This window comes from Dendropsophus ebraccatus, chromosome 2, assembly GCF_027789765.1.
Source record: "Dendropsophus ebraccatus isolate aDenEbr1 chromosome 2, aDenEbr1.pat, whole genome shotgun sequence".
Taxonomy (NCBI): domain Eukaryota; kingdom Metazoa; phylum Chordata; class Amphibia; order Anura; family Hylidae; genus Dendropsophus; species Dendropsophus ebraccatus.
This window is the reverse complement of record NC_091455.1, coordinates 14217755-14238628: the sequence shown is the minus strand read 5'-3', so window position 1 is coordinate 14238628 and position 20874 is coordinate 14217755. Positions and strand designations below refer to the sequence as shown.

At 41.0% G+C, this 20874-nt stretch overlaps 1 protein-coding gene across 3 annotated transcripts in view; it reads left to right on the top strand.

Annotated features, from left to right (window-relative positions):
• Positions 1-20874, top strand: part of KHDRBS3 (KH RNA binding domain containing, signal transduction associated 3) — a 92178-nt gene that overhangs the window by 6922 nt on the left and 64382 nt on the right. For 2 of the 3 annotated variants that reach the window (XR_011361806.1, XM_069959814.1), the window contains exon 2: positions 17495-17668. The exons of the other annotated variant lie outside the window; for it this stretch is intronic. Coding sequence is in view for 1 of the 2 variants with exons in the window: in XM_069959814.1 (XP_069815915.1) it covers positions 17495-17668 (174 nt within the window). In the remaining variant the exon portion in view is untranslated. The remainder of the gene's footprint in view (positions 1-17494; positions 17669-20874) is intronic. 3 annotated transcript variants of the gene reach the window in all.

Below are 20874 nucleotides of genomic sequence, written 5' to 3'. Positions count from 1 at the left end.
GAGCTGTATACACAAACAGTACAAAATTTTTAGGAGTAAGAAAATATCTGTTCTTGGTGATATAAACCACCACCAGAGGAGTTAATTGGCAGTTTTCTCTTCTTCCCTCTGCCCATTCAATATACACACATGTTCAGCTAAATCAAGCATACAGTATGCCCAATGAGATTAGAAGAGATCGTTGTTGGCTGATGAAGTGTTTAGGCCACATCTATCCTATTCAGCCACCTCTCGTCCACTGACTCTTTAGACTAAGAGCCCTATTCCACCGGACGATTATCGTTCAGATTATCGTTAAATCATTCGTATCTAAACTATAATCGTTCGGTTGAAATGCAGTTAACTATTAACGACCGAACGAGAAATCGTTGATCGCTTTAGAAGACCTGGACCTATCTTTATCGTTGCTCGTTCGCATTGAATAAGACGTCGTTCGCAGTAGATACGAACGCAATTGCGAGGAAATAGCAAAAAAAACCCATCTCAAATACGATCATAAGTAACAATTATCGTTCCATGGAAATGAGTGAACGTTTTCAGGTCTTTCTCAATAGCGGTCGCTTGAGATTGTTAATAGTTAACGATTATGCAAACGATAATCGTCCGGTGGAATAGGGCCCTAAGACCACAGGTCCTGGAGCTATGTACACACTGTGGTAGATTTGCAATGTCACATTGAAGCAAGAAAATATGTTGCTAACGTATATCCACCTATAAGATATAAAACCCTTCAGGGCTCCCATGCACTTATGTTTTTATTTATTTTTTTTTAGCCCTGTCCTGTTTTTCTCCAGTCCTTAGATCTTGATGTAATCCTGCAGCCATGTGTTCTTCCAGGTCTAGGAGCTCTATACGAGATTTGTATGCAAAGCTTCCTTATAGTTCCATCAAATGCACTGAAGCAACAATAGATTTTGTGAAAGTATACACACCCTTCAAAGATTCTGTTCATGAATCATATATTGAGTCCCTTTTTATTTTCTCTCTGTGCCATTGATTTTTCTCCAGTCCTTAGATCTCTGTGTAATCTGACTCCTCTACCTCTCCAGATAAAGATCCCGAGGTGCAGGAGCTGTATACACAAAACGGTAGATTTGCATTGTTGCTTAATTTTTATAGTAAGTGCATTGGAACGCTGTATGTTTTATAGGTATTCACACCCACCGAGGCTCCAATGCACTGTGCTGTTTATGCATCCTACGTTTTTTTTTTTCCTTCCTCGCTCTGCGCCGTTGATTTGTTCCAATCCTCAGATCTTCACTTTAACAGACGTTCCTTCACATAAACAAGACACCAAGAAGGCTCTGGTAGCCCTTACTCACAGCAGTCAGTCCTCTTCACTCTGCTGCACAGCCAAATTCTGCCCTCCCCCGAGATCTCTTGTATAAAGATAAAACCTGCTTCTAGGCTGCCATTAAACTACACAGCCCCATCCAGTCTGTTCCCTCACAGCAGCCCAGGCAATTTACTCAATATTGGCGCTTTTTGCGTAATACCAGAGCGCTGACGGTTTCATGTCGCCTCTCAGTCTTAAGAGGTTTTTATTTTCATTTGCATGTGCTGATGTAGCAGAGCTGGGTCTGTCATTTAACTGTTTCTGTTCTGCACAAGATGGCTTATGACTAGGTACGCCTGCAGTTCCATAGGGAAAAATAACTGTTTTATATGAGCAGCCGTAATAACAAATGACAAACTCTACTCTGCTACAAACATAGGGAGATAATACATACTAATCTACGATGGATATTGGTTTTTAGTGCTATTAAAGAGGTAGTTTGCAAAAAAAAGTCTTGCAAATCAACTGGTCCCAGCAAGTGCCAGAGATTTGTAATTTACTTTTATTAAAAAATCCCCAGTCTTCCAGTACTTATCAGCTGCTGTATGTCCTGCAGGAAGTGATGTATTCTTTCTATCTGACACAGTGCTCTCTGCTGCCACCTCTGTCCATGTCAGGAACTGTCCAGAGCAGCAGCAAAGCCCCATAGAAAACCTCTCCTGCTCCACACGCTCTCCCTTCTCCTTCTTTTTTCCCCTATCCCAATCCCCCCCCTCCCTTTTTCTCACCTAAGACGCTTTCTACACTATATACCTCTCTAGATGAGACTGCTACAGGACTGTAACTTTTATCTTCATTCATTGTGTACTATATTTGTGTACAGTCTTAAACTGAATTTACAATAGGGTCTACAACCCCCCCCCCCTTTTTTTTTTCTCGACATTTCTTATTGTCTTGTTATAAAAAACTGAAAAATTTCAATAAATAAAGATTTGAAAGAAAACCTCTCCTGCTCTGGACAGTTCCTGACATGGACAGAGGTGGCAGCAGAGAGCACTGTGTCAGACTGGAAAGAATACACCACTTCCTGCAGGACATACAGCAGCTAAGTACTGGAAGGCTGGAGATTTTTTTTTTAAAGAAGTAAATTACAAATCTCCAGCACCAGTTTTTTTTTTTTTTTTTTTTTTTTTTTTTTTTTTTTGGTGAACTACCCTTTTAAATCGTATAATTTATAGTATTTTGCCCTGGTGTCACCTGGTTTCCAACACGGTTTGTCTAGGAGGGTGTTCTCCAGCTGTTGTAAAACTACAACTCTCATCATGCATTGACAGCACTTTTTTTTTGTGCCAGTCTTTACATCACTGTCCTCCAACTTGTGTCTTCTCCTTTGTTAAAAACTACAACTCCCATCATGCCCTAAGAGCACTTTTCTTGGGAATACCTAAAAAGATAATGGGGAATGGCTTATAAAGTGACAGTGTGCCATATTCTTGCCATAAAATATTGCTGCATACTAAGCCCGCAGCAACATTGGAGAAGTCCAGAGATCCCCACATTTACCATACAGGATAATCTCCAGTATGTTTAGCAGCCTGACACGGCTTACATCTATTCATTATATCCACTAATTTCTGCAAGATCTGTGCAGTACTTACTTCCACCTGTGGGGGCAGTGCTGTAAATGAAACGTGTGCAGAGAGCTCCTCTTATAAATGGTGGATGAATGTCTTTATCAGTGGAGGAGCCTCTGACATTCCTATTATTGAGACCCCCTTCAATTAAATATTGAGAGATGGATAGAGAAAATAAATGTATAATAAGAGGTTCCGAGCTTTGCTAACCCTGCAGAATCCAATAATTTTTTTTTTTTTAAATCCATTCTGCATTTAGTCCTTATCATCCTTCCTTTATTATATTGTCAGTATCTGGCTAAGATGAGACTTTCTGTTGGATTTTGGAGGTTTTGGTCCCTTTTTATCTTGATGTAAGTCGCGTCTATCAAGGTTACTGCCGCTTAAGATTAAACAGTAAAAGTCAATGTCCAGATTTTATTACCAGCTCATTTCACCAGCTTAAAACTTCTGCACTTATTAATTTCTTAAATGATCTCTACAAGGGTCGGAGCACTTTTTTTTTTTTTTTTTTTTAATGAATCCCCTACATTAGGGATGGGGGAACCCTTCGCCCTTCAGATTCTCTAAAACTACAATTCCTATTATACCTGAACAGCCTTTGGCTGACCAGGTATGATGGGAATTGTAGTTTTGCAGAATCTAAAGGGCCAAGGGTTCCCGCATCTCTGCACTACATGGACAGAGTTAAAGGGGTACTCCGGGTAATGAAAAACTAGCATGAAAAATTCTTAGCGATCCTGTCCCCCCCTTTCTGGATGAGGACTCCTCTACACAGCTGTAAAGCCTAAATTCTGCATACCTTACTTTATAATAGATTTCTTGGTGCTTGGTCTAATATAAAATGCTTTTTATTATAGGTGGATTGTGCCACCTGGGCAGTGCTTCCCAACCACTGTGCCACATCGCCTACGTTGGCACCATTGGCCCCGCCTTTCTATGACATCATTGGCATCTAGGCCTCTAGGCTGTCTCATTCCAATGGCCGCTGAAGGGGCAGGGCCTAGGGCCTAGATGCCGATGTAACAGAGGGGGCGGGGCCTACAGCACTGATGTGGGCAGGGTGAAGTGGCACAGTGATCATAAAGCCCCGCCCAGGTGGCACGGTTCACTAACAATAAAAATCATTTTTTTTACTGGACCAAGCACCAAGAAATCTATTATAAAAGTAGGGTATGAAAACTGCAGAATTTAGGCTTTACAGCTGTGTAGAGAAGTCCTCATCCAGAAAGAGGGGGATAGTATCACTTTTTAAAATCAACAATCTTCTCTTTTCCTAAAGAAATCCTCTTTGCTGTTTGTATTATTCGCACCCCACAGGTACTTTTGGATTTCTAGGAAAATGTCCTCCATGTTATTTCCGCTCTCTTCTCCTTTCTCCACCTGCCTGAGATGAGCGTTACATAGACCAGGCTTTACTGGCTCAGTGTATTTCGCTGACATGGGGGATTTAATAGGTGGAGGATCGGGGGTGGCTCTTAAAGGGGCACTCTGGAAATTTGTCTTTCTTTTTTCAGATCAGCTGGTGTAGAAAATTATATTGATTTGGTAGTTTATAAAGGAGAAAAAAAAATAAAGGAGAAAAAAAAAAAGCCAGTCTTCAGTACTGCTGCTGTATGCGCTGCAGGAAGTGGTGTATTCCTCTGACACAATGCTCTGCTGCCACCTCTGTCCATTTCAGGAACTGTCCAGAGCAGCAGCAAATCCCCATAGAAAACCTCTCCTGCTCTGGACAGTTCCTGACATGGAAAGAGATGGCAGCAGACAGGACTGTCAGACTGAGGGAATACACCACTTCCTGCAGCGCATACAGCAGCTGGTAAGTATTGGAAGACTGGATTTTTTGCTGGATTTGCTGCTGCTCTGGACAGTTCCTGACAGAGGTGGCAGCAGAGAGCATTATCATTAAGTCAGACTGGAAAGAATACACCACTTCCTGCAGGACATACAGCTTCTGATAAGTACTGGAAGACTTGAGTATATTAAACAAATGTAAAAAAAAAAAAAAAACCTCTCCACCTATAGTTGTGCACAATATTGCAGCACTGTATTGATCATTATAAAAGTCTTTAGTATGATTTATAAAACACACATTCAGTGAGATGCAAAACTGCCCTTAAGTACCCTGATGTTAGTTTATAGCTGCAGCTAGGGGGCGCTCACATCATACAGATTCCTTCAGCTCTCATTAACAGGGTTGTCCCAAAAATTCAAAATGATCCCTTATCCACAGAATAGAGGATTATTTGGGGATTCTGTAAATCCTAAAAATCCACCATTTTCTGTGCGATTCCCAACATTGCTCAGTACTAAAACTACCTGTTAGCAAGTCCCTTACGCATCTGACCTCTGTGCTTGTGCTTTATGGGGGTCCCAGCGTGTCACCTATGCTGTATAAAGGGGACAGTCTTTCTTTCAGAATAAACCTATATGCAGCTGGCGCCCCCCAGTGGTGGCCGCAGAGGGCCATAATCCCACCCTTCTCCTAGTCATACAAGCAGAGCTGTTGTATACAGATACAGAATATTGGGTTTAATTATATGTAATGGCCAGGAGACTCTCATCTCCGCTTGTCTTATCTTTCCTCAATTGACTTTACGGTCGCGCTGAGTGTTTCATGTGATAATTGGGAATAATTATTAACCATACTTGACTTGCTGTTTCTGTACACACACTTTTTTTTTTTTATTTATTATTTTTTTAATACCTCTCTGTCCTCTACATGTAATGATCTTCAGGCCCATTAGGTACCTAATGTTAAGTTTCGGAATGTGCCTGACTTGAGGTTTATGTATACAGCAGGAAGATTCTGTCGACTATTGCGGAGAGTGGCGCTGTAAATCTTGCTGCTCCCGCCATGCACAGCGGTAGCCATGATAAAGGGAGAAGCACTAGAAAAGTCAAAAGCTTCTTCTTGTGTTGGAGAGATCTGACATTGCAATCATTCCTTTATAATTGGCTTGGCAGGAAGCAAGAACACTTTACATAAAATGAATGTCACTGGAAATCTAAAAATGTTTGACTAACAAGACGCTCAAGACCTCAGCCGAGGAGCCTGGTAAAAGAACGTGGGATGATGTCATCGGAAGAGACCCTGCCTCGTCTCTGTGCTCGGAGGCTTCTAGAATACGCACAACATTATATCAGCTTTATTACTAAGCAGGAGGATGTCATCGATATAGCCCCTGCTTTGTCTATATGGTCAGATTATACAGTGAAACATCGGATTAGGAGCATGAAATGTTCCTGGAACCTGCTTGTAATCCAAATTAACTGTAAATCAAAGCACATGTCCCTATAAGAAATACATTTAACACAGTAAAATTTGTTTCATAACCCAAAAGTAAGGTTGGTACGATGTTCTGTATCAATAAAGAACACTGTATCAGTAAGGAAGGGGTTAATCAGTTAACTTTCCCGCTGGGGCGTAGCTAAGATTCATCGTGCCCTGTAGAAGAAAAAAAACTGTATGGGCGCCCCCCCACCCCTCTCCTACACACAAAGCACTGCACTGCTTAACCTCTTATGTACTGCAGTGTGTAAGTGACACTAAACCTCACATGCAGCAACACAAAACAGGTTAATAAGCAGAAGACAAGGAGATCTCTGCTTCATGGCTTGTGCACTGATACCCTGACCTCTTCACAGCTCCGGAGAACAGAGGTCAGGGGTTATCAGAGCAGTGAAGCAGAGATCTCATTGTCCTCTCCTTGTTATCCCTTTTTTTGTTGCAGTATGTAAGTGAAAATTGGGTCACTTACACACTGCAGTACATAAGGGGTTAAGCAGAAGGACACAGGATTATTTTTATCTTCCCTGTGCATCTCCAGGGCCCCCCTCTGACATGGCCCCCATAGCAGCTGCGTGGCCTGCCTCTATGGTAGCTATGCCACTGCTCTCCTTTTTGATACAACTCCCCAGGTGGCTGAAAATCTGCTGGTACTAGTGTCAGCTGCCTGGAACAGCTATCGGTAAGGGGTTAATTCGAGGGAAGCAGCGGTCATACGCCATGTAGGCAAGATGGTGGCGACACGTGCTTGGCAGTGGCAGAAGATGTCCTGGGGAGTTGGAGCACTCACCGCTTGGGTTACATCTGTGCATGCGTGTAGGAAGGGGCCGCAGCCTCACTCACACTCAGTTCTCCGGCAGCAGGGAGATGAGGCAGTTGCTCGCTTCCACAGGAGGATCTCTAGACTTTTACAGGGTTCCTGATGCAGAAAGGCACAGGGGGAGCGGAGCCAAAAGGCATCTGATCACCAGCAGAGTTGATCAGGTAGCAGTGTGTTAACCCCTTGAGGACCAAGCCCAAAATGACCCAGTTGACTGCATCAATTTTTCATTTTTTTTTTTTCCCTCTCCTAAGAGCTCTAGCATTTTCATTTTTCTATCTACAGGGCCATGTAAGTGCTTGTTTTTTTCAGGAATAGGTTTACTTTGTAATGGCGTCTTTTCATTCTACCATACCATGTATGATGAAACCCCAAAATATTATTTATGAATTTATAAATTGATGAAATTGGAAAAAAGAATGCAATATGGTAACTTTTGGGGGGTTCCTGTTTCTACGTAATGCACTATATGGTAAAAGTGACATAGATGCCATTATTCTATAGGTCAGTGCAAACACAACCATATGCAGGTTTACACAGATTCTCTTATGTTATATATAAGACGACCCCTTACTTTTAAGCAGATTGTCAGGGGTTTGCCTAATATGCCGGAAAATGTCAACCCCTGCCTGACCGCAGCTAATTTAACTGCAGCTAAATAAAAAACAAAACAAAAAAAACCCCTTTAACTCACCTGGGGCCCATTTCCGGCCTCCCGTACTGTTCCCGGCACAGGCAGTGTGACGTACACTACCTGCGCTGGGGACTGAACGCCGAACCTCTCCCGGGCAGCTGGGCATCTAATCAGAGAGGCTCGGAGACATTCTGCTGCCGGGAGAATGAGAGGCTTCGGGAACTTCTGGCATCTCTCTCATTCTCCCGGCAGCCGGGCGTCTCCGAGCCTCTTTGAGACTCTCTGCTGCCCGGGAGAGGTTCGGTGATCTCCGTCCCAGGTGTACGTCACACTGCCTGCGCCGGGAACAGGCCTAGCTGAGTTAAAGTTTTTTTTTAAAGTGCTTGTCCCATACGGTGGGGATGCGGGCCATTTTGAGCCCACCATATCCGACGTATAAGACGACCCCCCGAATTTAACCCCGAAAAATATGGTATTAATAGAATGGCCCAACTGTGACTCTTAGAACAGTTTTAGTTTTCACCTACGGGGCTGTATGAGGTGTCATTTTTTGCGCCACGATCTCTAGTTTTTGTTAATACCCTACTTGTGTAGCTCAGACGTTTTGATAACTTTTTTTAAAATTTATTTTTATATATAATTTATTGGGGGCGGGGCTTTGGGGTATTTTTTTTAATAACATTTTTACATGCAATCAGATTGCATACACTGATCACTGCTATGCCATAGGCTCTGCTGTCTATGGCAGACTCAATCAGCAGAGCGCCAATTGGACCGCACGGAGGAAGGTAAGAGACCTCCGGCAGTCCGTTTAAACGATCGGGACTCCTGCCATCAGACTGCGAGGGTCCCGATCGGTAAGTGACAGGAGTTGCTTCTGTCACTTACATGCCGTGATTGCTGCAGCCTGTCATTAATGGTGACGGCCCGGCTGCTCATTGCAGCTGGCCCCGACTTGCTATGAAGCCCGCTCCGGAGTGTGCCTCATAGCACCTTAGAGACCAATGACGTACAGTTACATCAAGGGTCGTCTGGTGACAGATATCCATGACATAACTGTATGTCATGGGTCGCCTAGGGGTTAAAATGAGAAGGCTTTCTAACCAGTACAAATTACGGAGCACAGGGGGTTCGCATAGCCAAATCAGTTGGACATCATCCAACTGATACAATCGGCACAACCTGATGCCAACGGTCTGAACATTCTTAATAGGATCATGTACTCAATTAACCCCCTGCTTTGTCTTTATGGTCACCATACTTCTAAAATCGGCACAAGCTGATATCAATAGTATCCGCTTTGTTATAGGATGATCGCTTGGAAGGGTCACACTTCTAAAGGGTATAAAACCTGCTCTGTTGTATCTGCTTTATGGCAAAGTAATGTGATGTCATCAGAAAACTCCCTGCTTTGTCTTTAAAGGGGTTGTTCACCAAGTTGTTTTTCTTTCAGATCAACTGATGTCAGAATGTGCTAGAGATTTGTACTTCAATTTAAAAATCTCCAGTGTTCCAGTACTTATCAGCTGCTGTATGTCTTGCTGGAAGTGGTGTATTCTTTCCAGCCTAAAGAACAGGATAGGTTTTCTATGGGGATTTACTACTGCTCTGGACAGTTCCTGACATGGACAGAGGTGGCAGTAGAGAGCTGCTGTGTCCTGCAAGTGGTGTATTCTCTCCAGACTGACACAGTGCTAAGTACTTTTTTTATTTTTTTTATAGGAGTGTGTTACAAATTTCTGGCACTTGCTGGGACCAGTTGATTTGGGGAAATAAAAATAAAAAAATGCACTACCCCTTTAAGGCCTTAAATATACTTTGACCTTTGATGTTCATGTTGTGTGTGTTGTGTTTTTTTTTCTTTTTTAAGATGGGTTCTGTATTTTTGGTCCCATAAGCCACTTGAGTTTTTGTTTTTGATATGTCATTGAGCTTATCCAGTCTCCATAAAGTGGGTTGCCCTTTCTGAAATGCTGCCTTTTTCACTTGAAGTTCCTTAAAGGTGATCTGATAATGTCCCACTGCCAGACCCTTGTAATTTATGGTTACTCCAAATCCTCTAGAGAATGAGAACCCCTTTGCAGTTCCTTAGGCTGAGCCCTATGAGGGCCATTGCCCGGCATTGTATCCATCAAACAACCTTATTGAAAGTCATGCAATAAAAAAAAAGAACAAGCGGCACCGTGTCAAGTGCCATAGAGACGCGTAATGAGCTCGGCAGAAATTACAGGAATGAGCAGCAATTAGTCACTTTAGTTACATTTCAATATGTCAAATGTGTTTTCACATGAGTTGACTTTCCAAATGATCTTCATAGCCAAATTATACAGGATGACTCCATTATGGAAGGAAGCGTATTATTTGGGTAATAGGATCATTAAGTGTATGATACCAGCGGATACAAAGAATGGGCAGTGACTGTAGATAATGTTTCTGAACTCTTGTGTTCCCTGCCGCTATATTTCTGATACTCACGGCCATAGAGTGTAATGATAACATCCTGTCTGCCTGCAGTCACCAATAGGGGGAGCTCTCTGCATACACATTATACAGATTCAGTGATAACTTTGTAACTTTATGGTTTTCTGAAGACAAAATATTAGGAATAATTTTGAAGAACAGGATAATGGGAAATCATTTTGAAGCTCCATATTTAGAGTTATAGGCACTTGCTAAATATATTGTCCTATTTAGATTTTAATAAAATGAAATAATGAGAGCACTTTAGGAAATTCTAATGAAAGAAAGTGGTATTTGTTTAACTTCTGAAAGTATGATCCACTCCACTATGGGTCCAGCAATTGACAGTATTGCGGCTTCTTCTCTCTTTAAAGGGTCCTGAATAGTGTGGCTGATAGTTTACTTTAGCTTACTTTAAAATCTCTGTTACCTTGGCCGATGGCACGATCAATAATGTAAACGAGCGGCAATCTGCAACGATCTACTGAGCCTAGTACACGGCTCTGTTATTGTTTAGCAAGGGCTGCACGGTCATCTTTAGTGATGTCCGTGGATCCCTTGCCCTAAACTGTCTGTTCATTACCTCTCCACACTCTGTCTTCTCCTGCCCTCTGTTTTAACTCCCGGTGCTGCACGCTGCAGCTTCTCTGAGTTCACGGGCCGCTCATCAAGTCACTGGCCACAATGATCCTAGCCGGTGATTGGTTGAGCGGCTTGTTGGCTCAGAGAAGCAGTGGCGGGAAGAGAGCAGGAGGAGACCGGGAGCGTCGAAGTAATTTATGAACAGTTTATTCATTCGAACATGTGATACATGCCTGACTCCCGATTTTAGGTCTGGACATAAAGAACATAATTTCATTGGCCGATCATTGTCTCTACTAAACGGAGCGATACTCGACCGAATTGACATTTGGCTCCCCTGCTGTGACGTGTGTAGATCTGCTTCAAGAAGTAAATAAAAACCTCCCTTCTGCACAGGAAATATAAGCAACACTCAAGTCCAACTGGATAACTCGTTTCAAGGTAATTATCCCTCTTCCTCAGATCACAAGGACATAATGCCCTCAAGGGATTATCCAGCGCTACAAAAAACATGGCCACTGTCTTCCAGAGACAGCACCGCTCTTGTCTCCAGTTCGACTGCAGGTTTTGTAACTCCGTTCCAATAAATTGAAAGTAGCTTAATTGCAAACTGCACCTGACCTGGAGACAAGAGTGGTGCTTTCTCTGGAAGAAAGCGGCCATGTTTTTGTAGCGCCGGATAATCCCTTTAAGGCATTATGTCCTCAACATCTGTGCAGAGGGGAATTCTTTATTTTTTGTCTTCTTGAAGCTTATCCACTACCCGTCCTTATGATTGGGTAGATTATGGTGTCTAACCCTGAATAGCTGCCCCCTACAGTGTATATTTATATTGCACGCTATAGAGTGGCTGTGACTTTTCACAACCGAGCCAGGTGAGCCCCAATTCTTTTCAATATCCATAAACCAGTTATATATCACTCGATACTCTACTTATTTTTTGTCTTTTATCCTGCCAGTATGTAGATCCTGGGGATACGCAGGAACATTGCCCGGCCACCTTAACTCCAATGTTACTGTGCATGTATGGGATTTACTGGATCCAGTGCAACTTGATATACTGTATGTATAGCTCTATGGGTGTCTCCATAAGATAATGGGGTATGGAAATGCTTAAGGTGTAATTGTGCCTAGAACATGTCATTTTTTTAATTGACATATTTCCATTTTCATTCATCTGAACACCTAGGCCCTGACCACTCAGTAGAACGCATGCTGCTGTCCTTGTTCTGTCTGTCTGTAAGAGTTGGCTTACATTGGGAGACCATCCAGGCCATGTGACACAGGCCAATCCAGCCTAATGTGTTCTTCTGACTCTATGGCTGGGATGACAAATGTTCTGTTTTTAAAACTTGCTGTTCTTTACATGTTAGACGTTGTATATGGGAGGATGAGTATGGGTGCCGACAACTTGTTTTATCCCACACAACCTGCACATGGGTATATCAACCAAAAGGTATACTGTACAATGGCATACTCCCATTGAGTTTATTGGCCCAAATGTAGTCTACTAGTGTTTACACAAGCATGTACTCTTTCTGCAAGAGACTCTTCACGCACACCACAAAAACAGCATATGTTTGGGAAATGGAGTCTCCAATAGGCCACAACCACACAACGTCCGTCTTTGGCTGTTAGGACTGCCATTGTTTTGAGCCAAAATAACTGCTGTTATTTCCAAACATCGATCGTTGCTTTGTAATAACAGGGCTTGAAATTATTGCTGTCCAAAAAAACTTGGATTTAAAAAAAAAAAAAAAAGACGTGTGGTCGTGGCCATGTTTTTGGTCCAACTTAAAGGACCTGCAATATTCTTGGCTTGTTTTCAGAGTATGAACACCCTGCTTTGAATGTTAGAGATAGGTGGACCCCTAATTAATGCAGATTTTCCTAACTGTTTAAGTTCAGCAACATTCTCTGAACCTGATCACACGACATTGCCTCCCAACGTCTGGAAAGAAAAAAATAGTCCTATTTCTTGCAATGTCATATGTATGGTGCTAATAGTTCAGTTCATCTATTTTACCAGCAAGAACACAGACATATTGTCCAGCTTGGTTTTCATGTAGTTATAGTGGATATTGGGCTGGAGGTACGGAACGTCCAGCTGTAATTTACAATAAAATTCTTATTGAGAGCCCCGGTCGCAAGTGACCTTGCAGCCTACACAGGATTTCTGACATGGCTGAGTATTCTGCAATGGTCACACGGTGACTTGCCACTTGGATTCCCACAGGGATACAATGAAATCTCAGTGTGAGTCTCGGTAATCCATCAATTTTACTGCGACTCATGGCTGACATGTGTTTCCCTGGATCACAAGCCTTTTTACAAGATAGAAACACAGAACAACTGCAAGGGATTCTCAGAGTCGGCCCAGGAAGGAAAGCTGTCATCTGATACAGTATGTCATTTATTGTAAGGTTTGTGCTATTCATTCTACTTTTTAGATGTTAATGTCATTTAATTTGCAAGTAAGGCTAGGTTCACACTGCGTTTTCAGCATCCGTTTAACGCATCCGTTTTTTGCAAAAAAACGCATGAAAAACGGATTGCAAAAAACGGATTCATTTGTGTGCATCCGTTTTTCCATTGACTTCCATTATTAAAAAAAAACGGATCCGTTTTTTTTGGCGGACCAAAACGGACCAAAAAAACGTTGCTGACCCTATTTTTCTGGACGTAAAAAAAAAACGGATCCGTTAAACGGATGCTGAAAACGCAGTGTGAACCTAGCCTTACCTGTGAGATAGCGGAGGGGAATGAAAGCTGACACTACAATCTGCAGATCTAGAGTTTTCATACTAACATGCAGTACCAGTCCATAAACAGGTGTGGCGCTGTTTCTAAGGGGAAAAAAAATGGATTGGAAATTCAGTCCTGTAATTGATACAGCACAGATACAAGATGGTCTATGCAAACCCCTACATAGAGTACAAATGTGCCATTTTGTTAACTAACATTATTGTACTTACCCCCCCCCCCCCCAACTGATCCCTTCCTGGCTTCAGAATAGAGACTGTGATATTGCTCACAATACCTCCTGCTTAGTGGAGATCAGTTTTCAGTAACACCAAGACTGAATCAGGAGACTGAAATTTAACTGAGCATGTGTGACCACTTAAGTGGATGCCATAAGGTGGTCGTAACCAATGTTTAACAGGTTATCAAAACTAAGAGACATGGGGATTAGGAAGTTTGTATAATCTCAAAGAAATGCTTATACAATGTTTTTTATTAAAAAAACAAACAAAAAAAACTGCTGTTTTTCAAGTCAATGACGGACGTCCAGTGTGTGAGCATAGCCGTTATGAAAAGCCCCTTCGGAGGTGTTATCTCAGCATAAACTCTTTAAAAAAATAAAGCAGACGAGGCAATCTGCTGCTCGCTCTCATCCTGGCACATTGCTGATTTTACCAAGAGAATTTGACTTTAGTGACTGTATCAGGGAAATGTAGTACAATATGGTGAAAACATGCAAAGAAAGCTCTGGTCTACCAGCCCCTTTAATGACCATATGTCCCCTAGAACAGGGTTGTCTTAATGATAGAAGCCTGTTAATGGCCAAGATTTTTTTTTTTTTTTCTTACAGCATTTCAAGATCCATAATATATTTTCCCATTAACAGTTGTATGGAGGCTTGTTTTTTTTGTAGGATGGTACCACACTGCTACTACTTTGGAGGACAAACATGGCTTTTTTCCCATCATCTTATTGTATTTACCCTGCAAGATAAAGAAGATATGATTATATATATATATATATATATATATATATATATATATATATATATATATATATATATATATATATATATATATATATATATATAATTAGGGATGGTCCGAACAGAGTTCGGTTCGCGTTCGTACGAACCCGAACCCTCGGTAATGATTCCCCCTGTCTGCCTGCTCCGTTGAGCAGGCGGATCCAGCGGGAGGACCGCCTGGAAAACTGGGATACAGCCATAGCCATAGGCTGTTTACCAGGCGTTCCTCCCGCTGTATCCGCCCGGTCCAAGGAGCGGGCAGACAGCGGGAATCTGCTGCTGAGCGTTCGGGTTCCTACGAACCTGAACCTCGGCAGGTTCGGTCCATCCCTAATATGTATGTATGTATGTATGTATGTATGTTTGTGTGTGTGTGTGTGTGTGTGTAATCTCATTAACTAACCCCCAACAAATTAAACAAAAATTGTATATAATGCAATGTTTTCTTTTTGTAACACTTTTTGTTCTGTTTGTTGATTGTGGAACGACAGGAGTTATAATATAATATTGGAATGCTAATCTCTAAGAAACTTAAATACTCATCAAAGGATAAAGAAAAATCAAACAGTAAAATAGATATAAAACATGGCTGTATTCTGAATCTAATGCATTTTGTGTGACTTTAGTTTTTTTTTTTTTTATCGACTCCCACCCAAAAAAAATACTGGTCTAAGGCCTTTAATCTATAATAATTTATGTCCATTAGTACATGTGACGGCAGATAAGGTTGTCTGGTTTTACACTATATTACATTCTGAACACATTGTGGCTTTAAAGCAATTTTCCAGAGAAAATCTACTGATGAGCTATCCGAGCTGTTCCTTTCCTGTCCTCTTGGCTTCCTATATCCTGAGACGTGTGGTGTAATATGGGCAGTTTAGAGAAAAGCGATTTCTTGATACTGTTTGGAGTTGTTTATACTGTATGTGGCCACTAGTGGTTGTGATGTGAATTGCAGTCAATGGTTTTTCTAGCCAGATTAGAGTGGCACTGAATTGGAATTGTGAAAAGATTGAGTAAAAAAAACATTTACATTTTGTATTTATCCACTTGTCTTTAAACAAAACTTACAATAAAAGTTCTCATTTTACACTTTGCAAGTTTTTTATTTTATCCTAAAGATTTGGCTGTGTTAGTGAATTCATTAAAGTACAGTGCGTGTATATAAATTAAATATTTTATGTATTCCTGGTGTGTGGGAACCTCAGGAGCTCAATTACTCTACTTCAAGGGATAGTACTGTGGGACTATTATGAGAGAAGCAACAATTTCCATAATGGACCCAAAAGCCTTTGAGCTTTTTAGTATAATTTATTATAATTTTGGGCTCTAAGAGTAAGGGCAATAAAGCAAGACCCTGTCTACACCTAATGTGACCCGCTGGTAGGCTATCTGTTATAATAACCATTATTATAAACCAGACTGAATTAGGAAGACTACCTAATATCTTATCTTATATCTTCAATTTGCAGAACATAGTGTTGCCTGTACAATAAGAACACCGGCTAATACTGTAGATGCATATGTATAGTATGTTGGCACCCTACCTAAACCAATGCCTTCAGTATGGAATATTAAAATGCATACTTAAAGGGCTATTTTAGGTTTTTATATATGTTTTTAGGAAGTGTATAGGAAGGAGTGGTGTGGGTAACTTTCCTGGGATCTTCACATTTTTGGCAATGCTCAATAGTTCCATACAGAATTAATGGAGTGATGGTTAAGCATGTGGGCAGTTGACCTCTATTCATGTGATCAGTGGGGATTCCAATGGTCATAACCCCAGCAAATAAGCAAGTTATTAGTAGAGATAAGCAAACTTTAGAAAAGTTCAGTTCGTCGAACTTTGAGGCGAAGTTCGCGTTTGTCCAAACTGAATCTTAAATCAACTCCACTAAATCAGCTTAGTGTCCCTGGCATTATAACTTTCAAAATCTAAATCATCAGTAGATGTGATATAAAGCAAGTCTGCAATATAAATAATAATAATAATAATTTATTTTCACAGGTCAATCACATGACTGCCTTCTCTGCGAGCTCAGATGACCTGGGAAACACTGGACTTCCTGTGTTTCGATAATAACTAAAAAAGAAAATAATGAATGTATATTGCAAACTTGCTTTATATTTTATATCTTTTGTGGGTTTAGGTCTTTAAAGTTTTAATGAGAGTGACACTTTAAATATTACAGGTATTTAGCTGTTTTACAGTGCTTGTTGCAAGTTTGCGTATCTCTCCTAACATGCCTGCACTCCCCCAGTGTCCTCCCTTTGTGGTCTCCACAGTAACCTCCAGCCCACTCAGCCAATCACTGACTGAAATAGAAGAGTGTTGCAGGCTGTCACTTTTGTTTGAGGAGTAGCAGCCCTCTCAACCAATCACTGACTGAGAAGGGACAGCACCGCAGCCAGTGATTGGCTCTCTGGCTGAGGCAAAAGTGACAGCCGCTCGTTCAATCACTGGCCGCGACACTGTCCCCTCAGTCAGTGATTGGCTCAGCGAGCTGGAAACATCGGAGACCTGTAGGACGACACCAGGGGAGCGTGGACAGTTCATTTGTTTTTTGTGTGTATTTTACATTGTGCAGCTGTTGTCTCATTCTGAACAATAGTTTAATAAAAAAAAATTCCCCGGACTTCACTTAAAAAAACAACAACACATATTATATATATATATATATATATATATATATATATATATATATATATATATATATATATATATATATATATAGTAAAAAAAATAAAAATAAAGATAGATATGAATTATTGTGCCCTCTATGAAGACTAGTTATTAAAGAGTTTATTTCAGAAACCTATATCATGTTGATTCCCTCAGTCCTCCCCCTTCCCTCTCGCTTGATATATTGTCGTTTCTGACTGCAGTCATGGGAAATCTTTACATAGTACATTAAAAGTGATTGTGTGTCTTCATTTAGACAGTCATTCCAGACAGGAGAGGAAATTTTGAGGCCTGTTGAAAGGTGACATTGTGTGACTTACTGAAAAATGGCCTTTATTATGTCACAGATCAGCTGAAACCTTCCTACGCTCCCGTTCCTCCAAGCAAGACTGACTCTCATCCCGGGGAAGGTCTCAAATCAGACACACTTGACAGAGCTGCAGATACTTCTGAGACCCATCAGCCTCCCTTAATCAAGCATGCAGCGAAAATGATACTTACACTGCTGGATTCCATCACAGGTGACCCGCCAACATACAGAACACATTATTAACACGTCTTAGCATGGGATGCCGGGACCACTGGAGGTTCACAGGATCGGGTGCACAGATAGCACTTCCTGTCAGAATGTTAATTTTAGTGGTGAAAATGTCATCCTGAATATAACACTTGTCTGAAACCCTTTTAGTGCTTAGTACAGATTTTTTTTTTTTTTTAAATGTAACATATACATATTACACATGTTGTGCATGCCCCCTTTTTTGTGACTCAATAGTCCCCTTGTGACTAATAATTTCCTTAAAAGGAATGTGTCACCTAGATTTTCTTTTACTGAAAAGAGTCAGATAAAAAAAAAATGTGTTTTTTTTTCTTTTTCTTTTTTTCCCCTAATTGTTTTATATTTTTATGACTATTTTTATTTAGCGTTTTGTACATTATGGGGGCGGCCATCTTGTCTGGGCTCTTAACAACATTTAGTGACATGCTTTACAGCAATACTCATGGATATAGACAACAATAGACAGTCTGCCCCCTTGAGATGAATGTGAGACATTACTGAGCATGCTCTGTGACCTTTTGAAGAGGTCATTCCACTGGGAGCTATCATCTCTATCTACTGGTCTTACATGATGCTGCAATACTGTACAAATAACTTTACAGCAGCCTCCTCTTATCACTGCAGACACAACAGGAAGTCTCAGCTTAGTTTTAGCCCCAGTGGTGAGAATGAAAACTGCAAGATCTCAGGATTATTTTATAATATAGATAGAAAATGCTAAATTAGAAAAAAATGTCACTAAAAATTCTTTGAAAATGTGTTTAACATAAAAACAATATTTACACAATAAATTTTCTGCTGACACATTCCCTTTAAATTACATAGCACTAACCTATTCTGCAGTGCTGTACAGATATTGTCATCTTTCACATGGGTAAAATGAATTGAACTAGGATCAATGTAGATGATTTGGAAGTGTTGAAGAATTTAGAAACTTTTTGCATATGTGGGACTTGAACTCAAAACCCCAGTGCTGCAACAAATGGTGCTAAACACTAAGCTACTGTACTGTCTTTGAAGGGGTACTCTGGTGAAAAATGTTTTCTTTCAAATCAATTGATGTCAGAAAGCTATATAAGTTTGTAAGTTCTAGTAAATGGTTAAAAAAACTCTAGTCTTCCAGTACATATCAGCTGCTGTATGTCCTGCAGGAAGTGATGCATTCTTTCCAGTCTGACACCGTGCTCTCTGCTGCCACCTCTGTCCATATCAGGAACTGTCCACAGCAGCAGCAAATCCCCATAGAAAACCTCTCCTGCTCTGGACAGTTCCTGACATGGACAGAGGTGGCAGCAGAGAGCACTGTGTCAGACTGGAGAGAATACACCACTTCCTGCAGGATGTACAGCAGCTGATAAGTACTAGAAGACTAGAGTTAAATAGAAGCTAATTACAAATCTATATAACTCTTTACTGACATCCTGTTATGGTGCAGGGGAGCTGAGCTGATTGATATGTTGTGCAAAAAGATTATGTATAAGTTGTACTTTACTGCTGCTCATTGTGGGTTGAATATAAAGAAAATACTTGATGTGCTAGTTTTATCATGTTGAGTCATTTTTCAGCTTCTCTGTTATAGACCTTGTCGACACAGTGGTATGACTTGGGTATAAAAGGGACAAATCTGACATACATAGTGATAATTTGATATATTTTGCACAGTAGAAATTAGCAGACAGGAGAGAGTGCAAGCTTGAGAAAAAGTTGGGAATGGTAAATTTACAACTCCATCTCACTGCTCCCTCCCCCCCCCCCCCCCCCCCCCGACATATTCTCTTTCGATTTCCGTGAATCCAATAATTTAATTACAATAAAACCTAAACGTGTGAACAAACACCCTTAGAACTCAGAGTTGTCATAATGCAACAGCGCAAATTTAATATTGTGTGTGTGTGTATCTATCTTATAATTAGAGATGAGCGAACCTGGAGCATGCTCGAGCCGATTCGAGCCCGAACTTTCGGCATTTGATTAGTGGTGGCTGCTGAAGTTGGATAAAGCCCTAAGGCTATGTGGAAATCATGGATATAGTCATTGGCTCTATCCATGTTTTCCATACAACCTTAGAGCTTTATCCAAGTTCAGCAGCCCCAGCTAATCAAATACCGAACCCGAACCCGGTTCGCTCATCTCTACTTATAATATAATCTCCCACTTTTAGAGCAGAGTGGTGGTTGAGTTGTCAGTAGTAGACAAGAAAAGCCAGACCAGATCAAGAGAAGGTGAGTATGCTGATTGTATTGTCTGTGTATTTGCAAAAATATTTCACTTGAGTCCTTGTTGAAACTTTGAGTCATGATACTAAAGATGGCCGCATCTATGGGATTAGAGAGAGGTGAACATCCTAGGTTGGACTTTTTTAATGAGTGGGAATCTGAGCAAGGATCTTTATATCATAAATCCTCTATGTTGACAAAGCAAGGTGTGGAAACCAGTCTGTATCACTGAAAGTACACGAGAACCCTCGGCACTCACAAGTATTAGAGGGTTTATTGCATGTCTAAAGCCAGTAGAAATACAGACTGGGCATGTTTCTGCAAGCACTTTTTTTTTTCAGCTGCCCCTGGCTTGCCAAAACATGGCCTATCTATTTCTACTTGCTTTGGACCTGCAATAAAACTTGACTGCAAATTCTAATACTGGTGAGTGCTGAGAGTTCTTGTATACCACATGTGTATTTCGCTCCTGTCTGCGTGCACCACCGTGGTCGTCCTCTCTCAGGTAGAGATGTAGTGGTGACAATCTGCGTCGCATGAGGGCTCCATTTCAGTCTTTGCTTTGTCTCTGTGGGAAATGTTAACATTTGACGACTCGGAAGGTGAAGTTTTAAAATAACTGGATATAAATTTTATATAGTTGTTGGATGTTACCCAAAATATTTTCTAGCACTGACTTGATGACATTGATAGAATAAAGTTTTGTCAGTGGCAACAGGCCAGCCAAGGGTTGGATGGTGCACAGTATGCCCCACTGCCAAGGTATGGCCAGGTGGTAAAATTCAGACCCCATTATGGCCTTACCATCAGCCAATGTATTTATTGGAGAGTCCTTCAAGAGAGAGAAGCTTGATGGTTTACAATTTGTGGCATATTCTTGGTTGAACAGTATTTTTTTTTTTCTTGCAACTGGAGGCTGTTCTTGATGGTGCACCTTGGTACTTCTCCACTT